A 12141-nucleotide genomic window follows, 5' to 3' on the forward strand; every position below is an offset into this window, starting at 1 on the left:
TGTTACAATGACATCTAAATACTTTTCAATTTAAATATATATCTTTTCCCCCATTAAAGTAATGAGAATGACATTTTTTGGCATTTAATGTCATGATAATAATATACTTTCAGTTTTAGAATCTGCTCTGAATCTTGTCACTGAATTACATAAACAGACACATAGTAGTCCATCTTATCAACTTTGTGCAGGCGAAAAACTGCAGCTATATGCCACACAACACATCTGACACTTTGAATATCATTTGACTATGTAAATATTGTGTTTGTGTGTTTGAAAGTGGGAAATCGGTGTATCTCTTCTTTTGAGAAAGCGAGACATTTACTTCCTGGAAGCTTTTGAAGAGTGTCACTTCTGTACATGGCGATTACAAACTCAAACATGTTTCTAAATGAATTACTAAAGACTTAAGATACTGTAACAATCCATGCATACGCTTGTTAAAGAACTGGCAGCATATGTTTGCACACTAAGTACTTAACACTTGGGGGAAAGAGGGAGGCGAAGGCATTCAGCAACATCTAAAACCGTGTTAAATACTAAATCAGATTAGAATGGACAAATAGCCTTTGGTTTCTTTTATCCTCACTTATAGTAAAGAAATATCCTTATACCAGCCTTAAATAGTTGCCATTCTTTTTGGTCTTGGGACAATATCACATGTTAACAATGATGCATTTAGAGTGTGATGCAACCCACCCTTAAATTAAGGTCTGAAAAATACAAGTGGTCCATTCAGATTTTTTGCATTGTGACATTATTAGTATGACAATTAAAATAATTATTAAAAAAAGATTATTGGCGCAATGCAAAAAAACCTAATGGTTCTAAATAGTCTTTATGCAATCATTTCTCTTTATCTTTTGATTTTGGGGCAAAATGTGACAAATGTGAGTCTAATGGGACACAAATCATATATAACTCTTTAGCTCAGTGGTTCCACCTGTTTGAAATGAGTTTTCTTAACTTAAAATAAGTATGCAATCTCAACATATATACTTTGAATTGAGTAAACCCTACAAAATTAGACAAGTCAAAGTAACTCAAATATTTTTTTCTTTTCTTTATGAATCCCCCATAATATTCATCTAGCACAAAACATATAAAATAACAATTAATTTTAACATTTACTCTCCCTATCGAGTCTAGCAATCCCCTGCCCAGTTTCAGTTAACCAAACCAAAAATATCGATGTTGCCCCAATGAATTGAAACAACTCAATGTAATTACGTTCACTTGGTTATATGCATTTTTTGGGTAATATGAACAAGGGAGGATTCAGTAAACCTAACGACAATGAAAGTTTGTTTTGTTTGTTTTTTGTAAGTGAGTGTATAAGCGTAAACCAGACAAAAGTGTCTGTTTCTTAACCTCAAAAATGGAAAATACACAGCCTGCTTCAGTAACAGCCAAATCTCTCCTCCCCCAGCCAGAGTATTGAGGACACGGTCACCGTGAAAACATTCCATGCCTAAAATACACCAAAGTTATGTACACAAATCTTGGTATCTTGCAATCTTGCCAGAACTCTGGATACAATATATTGCTTTTGTTATGAGAGTTAACCTTACTTGGTTGTGATACCACAATGCTGTAGTAATACATTTAAGGCCCGAAACACACTGCACGCAAGCTCAATTTCATGTTGCACTCTGAAATGCAATTCATAAAATTCAATTCAAAAAGTGCAATTCATAACGTAACACAAGCATGCGATACATTGAAATGAATTGTTTAAAAGAACCAGTTTGTGAAAATGAGCAGGACTTCAGAAAAACAGCACTGTGGAAACGCAAAGGTGATGAACAGTCATATTTATATCTTTCATCAATTTAATGAGTGCATAGTCTGAACTGGGACAAATATAAAATCATGATGATTCTGATATGCTATTGTGATACAAGTATAAAATTCCAATACATTTAAAGAAGCAAATTCAAATGAACATTAAGTGATCATTCACAGTATTCAGAATATTATCTAGCTGCAGTATACTAATTACAATCACCGATCCATTCCTCCAAGTACACAGTGTTTATATCCTCTTATAAAGTCACAAGTGGTACATTTGAGCAGACACATCCTTAGCTGCCGAGAGACCACATGCAATAAGTAAAAAAATTAAAGAAAGTATTTCAATGTCTATCGGTAATGTTTTACAGGTCGTGCTTATTGGACGAAATCAGGGCTTTTCTAAGATAAAACATGTCATTTCTGTGTTTTGAGGCTTACGTTACAGATTCATTATACTAAGCTTTGGCCATTTCTGCCTACAAGGAAAAGTTCACCCATTATTATTATATTCTTTCTTAAGAAGGACACAAAATCAGCTGCTACTTTCCATGCAATTCCAATGAATGGGCACTGGAGCTTTCAAGCTTAAAAAAGGACACACCTTTTTTCCTTTTGTGTTCCACAGAAGAAAGAAAATCATGTGTTTTGAAAGAGGGTGAGCACATGCAAATATATATCATTTTTGGGTTAACCATTCCTTTAAATATTGTATATACAATATATAGGACATGACCCCTGACATCTTTTGGAAAAGGTAAAATCTTTTACAAGAACAAAACACACAGTATATAAAGGAATCCTCCATTATATGAAATCTTATTTTATAATCACAGCAGTTTTTCACAGTACATGGTGGTTCTGCATTTGACAAAGGTGGACCATTTTGAAAGTCAGTTTCTAATCAACTTTAGCTGCCGAAGATTACTCTAATAAAGTCAGTTATAAACCTGTATGTCTTTGTTAATATTACTCAAATGCATCTGAAAACTGAGATATGCCTGAACTTGTATTCAAACGGATGTGATTCTGATTATACTGTTGAAGTCCAGCTGCCTAAAAGTGTGAATAAAGGCACTCAGTTGGTCTTTTCATATTTTTAAAGCTTTTAAATCACAGTTTATCTCACAGTCAGTTTTGCTACAACTGTCTCAACATGCAAAATCCAATCCTGCAATAAAACTACAATCCAGACACATGATATTCAATAGCCATTAAAGCCCAGTAGCGTTGTGCTGTTAGTCATTTGTGTCAATTGCTTCCTTGTGTGTGAAATGGCAGTTCATAAGTCCAGCGACATCATTGGCTGTAGTGATAGTCGTAGGAGTAAACAATACGAATTAGCCAAATTTAGAAAAGTCGTACGAATCCTGACGATTTCGCCTTGAGAGCGTGTTGGTTGTGCTCTTCAAACAGCACACATTTGTTTCTCTGAGGAAACATTTCTCTGTGGGGTGTAACGCTGGTGCTTTTATCCTCCTGAGAACCAGCAATTTGCTTTTTGTTGACATCTTTGAGAACACACAGTAAAAGCCACACTTTAAAACCCTAGAGTATCTTGGAGAGCACATCCTGGGCTTTTCTGTCATACTAAATGTTTGGGGGGGGTTGGCCGATATTATTAAATATTAATCAATGGTTTAAAAATGACAGTGTGGCCTAAAAATATAATAATATTTTAAATAAGTAGGGGGAGACTGGGGCTAGTTGTCACATGGGGAAGTTGCCACTAGGACTTTATCTCAGTAACTATTATTGTTGTTTTTTTTTTTTAAATCAAAAGTCCAGTTGCACAAAACTGTAGCTGTGGGTTTGTATGTTGGCTTCAAACACCTATAGCTCAGATCTTAAAGGAATATTCCGGGTTCAATACAAGTTAAGCTCAATCGACAGCATTTATGGCATAGTATTGATTACCACAAAAATTATTTTCGACTCGTCCCTTCTTTTCTTTAAAAAATGCAAAAATGGAGGTTCCAGTGAGGCACTTACAATGGAAGTCAATGGGGCCAATTTTTGGAGTGTTTAAAGGCAGAAATGTGAAGCTTAAAATTTTATAAAAGCACGTACAGTAATTATTCTGTTAAACTCATGTATTATTTGTGCTGTAAAGTTGATTAAATCGTCCTTTAGGGTTTTAGGTTTGTTGACATTACATCATCATGGTAATGAAGTTGTAAAACTGGCTATACTTTTACACAGAAAAGGTTAGTAAGTGATTTTATCATGCTAAAATCATGTTTACACACATATTATTTATGTCTTGTGGCTATACTTTTGAAACAGTTGAGTATTTTAATGTAAAACGCATTGCAATGCATAATCTTATTTCTGTATTCTTTTTCTGTTTTATTCCATTTATTTTAGTACTTTTTATTCTTCTTGTTCTTAATTGGTTTTAACATTTATTTTTATACATCTTGTATTTTCTTTATCATTTTTATGTAAAGCACCTTGAATAGCCATTGTGTATGAAATGTGCTATATAAAGAAACTTGCCTTGTCTAACGTTCAAATTTGGCCCCATTCACTTCCATTGTAAGTGCCTCACTTTATCCCAGATTTTTGTTTTTTGTAGTAAAGGAGGAACAAGTCGAAATTAATGTGAGTGATAGGCTAATAAATATAATGCCACAAACGCTGTCGATTGAGCTTAACTTGTATTGAACCCAGAATATTCCTTTAAATTAGGATTATTTGTTTTTTAGCGAGTTGCATCCTGTTTTTGTACTAGCTGTTGGGTAAACAAACAAGTGAAGGCCACACTAGGATTCACTCAGGCAAAAGTCAACAATAATGAAGGTAGATTTTTACTCAAATTTGGCACTGATTTCTCAAGACAAGGGTATTTTTCCATAAATGTCAAGTTGGGACAAATTGTCCCATGTTAGCAATTTAACCAAATTAATTAATTAAGATTTCAATCAGCCATAACATTTTGTTGTTTCCCTGAATCGCTGTGTGCTTCACAAATGTTTTCCGTTTTAAATTCTGCTAAAAAGCCAGTAAATACTCCATAATAGACAATTTAATGGCAGGTTTCCATTGTGACAACTTACCCCATTTAGTGCAAAAACATTCCCCGCTATAGTTGCGTTCAATGAACAGACATCTTTTGACTTCCAAAAATAAACCTGACCTGAGAAATATTAACTGGTGTATACAGTGTGACAACTAGCCCCAGTCTCCTCTACTTAAAACAAATCTCTCTAATGCTACTTTTACTGTATGCACCAAAAACTATAATGATTAAATGCCCTTTTTGCATGGTGCCAGAAGGATCTTATTAAGAAAAGACCAATTTTTCTGTTTCAGGCTTTCCTTTTGGCACCAAGGCCTGGCATCTTCTCCTCATCCCTACTATTACAGACAACCCTCAACAGAATTTTGGACAAGACGTCCTGATACAGACTCAGACAAACCCATCCTGGCAGATACAGCAGTGTGACCAGGCCCATGAAATTGAGAGGATAATGGGAGTAGTCCCACGAGCACGCGTCAAACTGTCTGAGCACAAAGCCCCAGATGAACTCCCATGTGTAAATGAAGCAGATGTAGATGGGCAACCTCTGCCAGGTGCCCCATCCTCTTCTGAAGTGCAAATGGAGGTAGAGCTTCTCCACCACGAAGCTGCAGCTTCCATACATGAAGAAGGACCACAGGGATGTGTGACCCGTCAAGGTCCCGTCTGCTTTCTCGAACAGGTTGAACACCGATGTGAACACCACCTCATCCAGAAAGCCGTGCATCCCGAAGAACACAAAGCGCACGACGTCCGGTAACCCGTTCGGGTACGATGATCTCCCCAACACCCGGTTATTGTGACACTGCAGACGCAGGAAGCCTTTATGAAAGACATTGCTGAAGTATAACGCAAGGATGTAATGCACGGCAAGCTGCGTAACAGACACCACATTCCCGATTAAAATCTGCAAGCAGATGTACAGGGATGGATAGAAGACGAGATGGAACACGGCGGGACGTCCTTGGAAGCATTTCTTCTGCAGGTAGATCTTCTCCAAAACCAGATGCGTGATGGAGTGGATGATGCACAAAAACGGTGAGGAGAAGCCCAATAATCTAAAGTCGTTGTCATCCAGAAACCTGCGCACAGAGGACAAGAGGATGTCCAGGGTGACGCCGTGCATCCCGTAGAAATACATGCGCATCCACTGCGGTAACGCGCTCATGGAGCCCGCTCGAGCTCTGTTGCGGTCTCTCTCACTGTCTCGTCGTCTCATCGTCACGATAGCGCAGTCGAAACACACTCAGATGTCCATGCGTCTGTGTCTGATGGGCATTTCACGTTGCGCCACTCCGGAGACACGCTGCGCTCCCACGAAGCCGAAAATCTCACAAGCCGCATTTTCTACTTGAACAAGAAATTAACAAGAGATTTAATGAAACCAACCACCAGATGACGCAATCCAGTTTACCACAACAACAATTACCTTTTTTTAGATTTTATCATTTTATAATCATATTATTTAATATGATCTTCATATATAATTATAATCATATTATTTCATAATATTTCAATATTATTAATTATCTACATAATATATATTATTATTATTTTACAACAATTATTTAACTTAATAAAGTTTGTAATATTGTGTAGGTCCCCCTCGTGCTGCCAAAACAGCACCAACCAGACGGTGCCAGACGGGCTGGTTTGAGTATTTCTGTAACTGCTGATCTCCTGGGATTTTCACGCACAACAGTCTCTAAAATTTACTCAGAATGGTGCCAAAAACAAAAAAACATCCAGTGAGCGGCAGTTCTGTGGACAGAAATGTCTTGTTGATGAGAGAGGTCAACAGAGAATGGCCAGACTGGTTTGAACTGACAAAGTCTACAGTAACTCAGATAACCGCTCTGTACAATTGTGGCGAGAAGAATATAATATCAGAATGATATTCTGAGATGCGGGTTGGCGCTGTTTTGGCGGCACGAGGGGGACCTACACAATATTAGGCAGGTGGTTTTAATGTTGTGGCTGATCAGTGTGTGTATATATACATATATATATATATATATATATATATATATATATATATATATATATATATATATATATATATAATGTCTGCAGATATTTTTTTTAAAATAATGTTGTGACATGAATTTATGACTCAACTGGTGGAAGCTTTTAAGCCTTTACTGCATGACTAAAATGTCTCATTGCTGTTATCTCAGAGCTTCAGTTCTCCTCTGGTGTTTCTGAAGTGACAGATTAGCTCTAACATCACAACTATCTGTGAGAGCCACAAAGATAACACAGAGCAGAGAACAAGAAGTTAGAGGTTTTTATGGGCCCAGGAGAATATTGCTGTGTGACATCATAAGTCATATTGAACATCAGTCTGCTAGCAATGTCAATTAACAGACTATTAGATATATGTCCAGTATATTTCAACAGAGAATTGTCAGTGTGCAACATGACATGGTTAGCCAATAACAAAAAACAAACAGTAGCTGCAGTCCGTCTGCAATTCTTCAGTGTGACCACTAGATGGAGGCAAAGTGACATATTGTTTGAAGTCACATTTGACGATAATACAGTTTGTGGCACACCAAGACCACTAGGAATGGAAAAATGATTCTATGTGTTGTGACTGACAAATAATCAGCAAGCTGGTGCATGACAGGATCTTTAGAAATAATGTCATAGCAATGCTCAAAGTAAATAATTCCTTGAAATGTAAGAGTCTCCATTTCTGGCGGAGGAAAACACAGTTCCAGTGTGAATGAGAGACGAAAACATAGCAAAACTGACCCTTTTCACACATCCGGGTTTGGAATGCGGAAGTAAACGAAAGCAGGGTAAACTTGAATAATGAACGGGACATTGCTGCAAATGTAATTTTTGCTTGCACATTTTCTCCAACAGCAAAAGAAAAAATCTACTGTTACACTTTTACAGCTTTCCAAGAGAAGAAAAAAATATAAGACCGATGGATTACAGGCCAAATTTACTGTCACTCTCTCAGCAGCTTTATTTAAAACCTCATCACAGCTGTGGTAACTCGTTTTTTAAAACTTATTCCAGGGAGGATAATACAAAGCATAATGTTATAAACGTACTCCTACTCTGAATGCGTAGAATGCACATGCGCCTGGAATTATTTGCACTTATTACATGCAAATCCACAAAGTGGCAACACTCACTGATGAGCCGTTGCTTTCACATAGATGTGCTAGATGTAATCGCCGCTAAACAAAAGGAGACGAATGTAGAAACAACAACAGTGTATGTGCACGCCAAGAGCGCGTGTTGAGGAGGTCAGGAGATACCTGCATTTGCGTAACTCGAGTCTGAAGGAATATAAATATATCTTTATGGGTCTAAACTCCAGAAGAGAAATAGTCCAGTCCTTGATAATATCTTTTGGATTGGTCGCCCTTGATCTTGATTCAGCATTGGTCCGGGGGTTATCAGAAGTTTCAAGGGGTCAATGCCCTCACAAGCCCCCCATTAGACCTGGCCCTGTCGTTCAGCATGATTTGAGAATGTTCCAAAGAGCATCTTGTGTGCTTCATTGGAAACAAGGAAATCTGATCTGTTGTACAAAGAAGTTAACACGACCAAAATCTCAAATTTGCTTACATTTGGTAATAGTGGCCTAGAAATAGTGCAGAATATTAAATATTTCTTCTTTATTTTATGCCATAACTTTAAAACCCTTAAACTTTAAATGACAGTCATTTATTCATCTCCGACTCTACTAGATCTATGCCTTGCCTCCACAGAATTATTCATTCCTTTTCTAAGTTCTCAGGATACAGAGTTAATTGGTCTAAATCCGAAGCTTTGGCTCTGACAGTGTACTGCCCGGTAACGGCTTTTCAGCCGGGTGCCTTTCATTGGCCCAAACAGGGCATTAAGTATTTGGGTATTTTATTCCCAGCAAATTTGTGTGATTTAGTTAGAGTTAATTTTGACCCTTTAATAAAAGGTTTTCGAGTGATGTGGGCAGGTGGGCTTTACTACATTTATCTATGACTGGGAAGGTCAATGTTATAAAAATGAATTGTATTCCAAAATTCAACTGTAGGTACAGTCTCTCCCCACTGAAGTTCCCCTCTTTTATTTTAAACAATTTGATAGTATAGCTAAATCCTTTATCTGGAATGGTACATGTCCTCGGATGCATTTTAATAAGTTACACAGGCCAGTTGACAAAGGTGGGTTAGGTCTCCCCAAGATTTTGTTTTACTATTATGCTTTTGGTCTCAGGCATTTGGCACATTGGTTGCTTCCACCTGAGACAGCCCCTCCCTGGCTCTTTATTGAACAGGAGGTCCTTGCCCCTATCTTGCCATTGCAAAGTCTTTCTACCAAGCTGCCCAGAGAAGTAAAAACACATCCCATTATCTCTCACATGCATTTAGTGTGGACAAAGGTTTCCCGTGTGTTCAGTTCGGACATTTAGCTGAACGTTGCCACAAGTATTTGGTTAAACCCTAAATTGTGCATTAACCAGTCCTCTTTCTGCTGGACAGATTGGATTGAGAAGGGAGTTGCTACACTGGGTGACCTGTATGAAAATGGAGCGTTGAGATCCTTTGAAAATATTATACAGCGTTTTGGAATTCCCAGATCTCAATTCTTCAGGTACTTATAGCTGCGCCATCTACTTTGTACCACCTTTGGGTATCGTACGCAGCCCCCTAAAGCGGCAGACACTCTTGAGATGGTGCTTGCTGCTTTTGGAAATGGTCACAAGGCTTCAGCGTACTATTCCTGGCTAATTCGGGGGAATGGTTAATAACAAAAAAATAAATAAAATGACAGTCATTTTCAGTGTGGTCTCTTCAATGGGACTTTTGGACCCCACTGTACAGTATATATCCACAAAATAAGTTGAGATAATATACGGCTGTAGGTCACATATGCTGTCGATCCATTTTGGGACTGTGGGTCTATGAAAAAGATGTACATCACTCTATATCTGATGAACATCTTTATGGATTTCTAAAATGTAACTTTAAGATCTAATTTTCTCCAGTTTGCAGCTTTTATTGGTTTGACCAGCTCTGCTCATCTGATCTGGTCTCGTCTTAGATGTTTAGAGGGGTGAGGTCAGGATTATGAGGGGGTAAATGTGGAGGAAGGGGTTGAACTGTAGTGGAAACCCAAGTCCCGTGGGTGGTTTCACACTTGTTTAGTTTCATCACTTTATTAGGTGTTCCCTTTCCTTCTTGTTCTCTTTCTGTCTTCCGTAGCAACACCCTGGTCAGCCTTGCATTTTTAATGAGGTTTTCAATGATCCTCGATCCTCGTCAAGGTTTCCTTGTCTAGCTTGACCAAGAGAGAGTGGATAGAAACATCTTCCAGTGGCGAACAAACCAGCACAGATAACCACCATTATATCTTCATCATTGCACACCACATACATGCGAGAAATTGATTGACACTATCTTTACCTCCCATCTGTAATTCATAATCTCAGATGTCACACTCAAAGGCCATTAAAGCAGGACAAGGTCATCACCATGGAGACAACGACTTTAGCGGTACCTTCCTTTTATTGCACATTTGTCACATTTGGTCAGTTAATACCTTTACAACCGGAACTGGCTAATCTTTTAGCATCAAAGGGAGGAGGTGTTAGGTAGCAAAGCAGCTTCAGTGTTATTGGATCTGCGTTTTCTCACTGTTTGATAGAAGCACAGCCAGATGCTGTTGGTCTGCACATCCTCAGCATGTCCTTGCATCTCGAAATGGAAGCTGTCCCACCTAAGGCATCTGGTTGCATCATAACCCACCATTAGAAAAACACTCCCCTTCATTTACAGCTGCTTTGCAGAAGCGTCCATTAAATGCAGAGATATATCCGTATGAGAAATAAATAAAGAAATAGCCATAGTTCTTCTTTAATGAGCTCCCATAGCAACCTGAGTTTGCAGTGGTGTGGAAACTAGGTTGAATGTTCTAGCATTTGAAGTGAGGGAAACAATGCATGTCAGGTTGAAAGGGTACAACTTGCTTTTCATGTATAGAAATGGCTGTCATAGTACGACTGGTGTGGAGTGTCAACTACATTCTGTCAAACTCACTTAATGATTCCACTTGCTTATATGCAGGAAGAATACAATCTGTCAAAAGATGTAGAATATAGTTAGGGATAGATAAAGAGGAAGATAAAAGTAGATAAAAAAGGGGTTTGCAAGGGCACTGCTATGCAATTGCTGAGGTGTTTTAAATGGGTTCTAGCACATTGCTATGTGGTTGCTAGGCTGTTGTGGGTGGTTCCCAGAGCATTGATAGGCAATTGTTAAAGTGTCCTGAGTTTTTTTTTTTTTTTTTTTTAGCATTTTGCTATGTGGTTGCTAGGGTGTTCTGGGTGGTTCCCATGGCATCTCAATGCAGTAACAAAGGTGTTCCAAGTGGTTTCTAGCATTTTGATACAGTACTGTATGTGGTTGCTAGGGTGCTCTGGGTGGTTCCAGGCCATTGCAAACAGTTGCAAAGGTTTTCCAAGTGGTTTTTAGCATGTTGCTATGTGGTTGCAAGGCATTGGTATGCATTTTCAAAGGTGTTCTGAGTGGTTTTTAGCATGTTGCTAAGTGGTTGCTAGGGTGTTTTGGGTGGTTGCCAAGGCATTGGTATGCAGTTGCTAAGGTGTTCTGAGTGGTTTTAAGCATGTTGCTGTATGGTTGCTAGGGTGTTTTGGATGGTTGCCAGGGCATTGTTATGCAGTTGCTAAGGTGTTCTGAGTGGTTTTTAGCATGTTGCTAAGTGGTTGCTAGGGTGTTTTGGGTGGTTGCCAAGGCATTGGTATGCAGTTGCTAAGGTGTTCTGAGTGGTTTTAAGCATGTTGCTGTATGGTTGCTAGGGTGTTTTGGATGGTTGCCAGGGCATTGTTATGCAGTTGCTAAGGTGTTCTGAGTGGATTTTAGCATGGTGCTATGTGGTTGCTAGTGTGTTTTGGATGGTTGCCAAGGCATTGGTATGCAGTTGCTAAGGTGTTCTGAGTGGTTTTTAAGCATGTTGCTGTCTGGTTGCTAGGGTGTGTTGGATGGTTGCCAGGGCATTGTTATGCAGTTGCTAAGGTGTTCTGAGTGGATTTTAGCATGGTGCTATGTGGTTGCTAGTGTGTTTTGGGTGGTTGCCAAGGCATTGGTATGCAGTTGCTAAGGTGTTCTGATTGGTTTTTAGCATGTCACTATGTGGTTGCTAGTGTGTTCTGGGTAGTTGTCATGGCATTGCTCTGTGGTTGAAAAGGTGTTTCAAGTGGTTTCTAGCATTATGTTAAGGTACTGTATGTGGTTGCTAGGGTGCTCTAGGTGGTTGCCAGGTCATTGCAAGCAGTTGCAAAGGTATTCTGAGTGGTTTTTAGCATA

The 12141-nt window shown here is 38.6% G+C and overlaps 1 protein-coding gene across 1 annotated transcript; it reads right to left on the bottom strand.

Moving 5' to 3' along the window:
* Nucleotides 1–1579: 1579 nt before the first annotated feature.
* LOC127436538 (transmembrane protein 229A-like) lies at nt 1580–6765 on the bottom strand. The gene has a single exon (XM_051690805.1). It carries the CDS (start codon nt 6030–6032, stop codon nt 5103–5105), a length of 930 nt encoding a protein of 309 aa, XP_051546765.1. The 5' UTR covers nt 6033–6765; the 3' UTR covers nt 1580–5102.
* Between the last annotated feature and the right edge of the window lie 5376 nt (nt 6766–12141).

The sequence above is a fragment of the Myxocyprinus asiaticus genome, chromosome 47 (genome assembly GCF_019703515.2).
Source record: "Myxocyprinus asiaticus isolate MX2 ecotype Aquarium Trade chromosome 47, UBuf_Myxa_2, whole genome shotgun sequence".
Classification (NCBI taxonomy): domain Eukaryota; kingdom Metazoa; phylum Chordata; class Actinopteri; order Cypriniformes; family Catostomidae; genus Myxocyprinus; species Myxocyprinus asiaticus.

What these genes read in the sequence shown, in the direction of transcription:
- LOC127436538 (XM_051690805.1), bottom strand. Translation starts at nt 6,032, where the DNA reads ATGAGACGACGAGACAGTGAGAGAGACCGCAACAGAGCTCGAGCGGGC.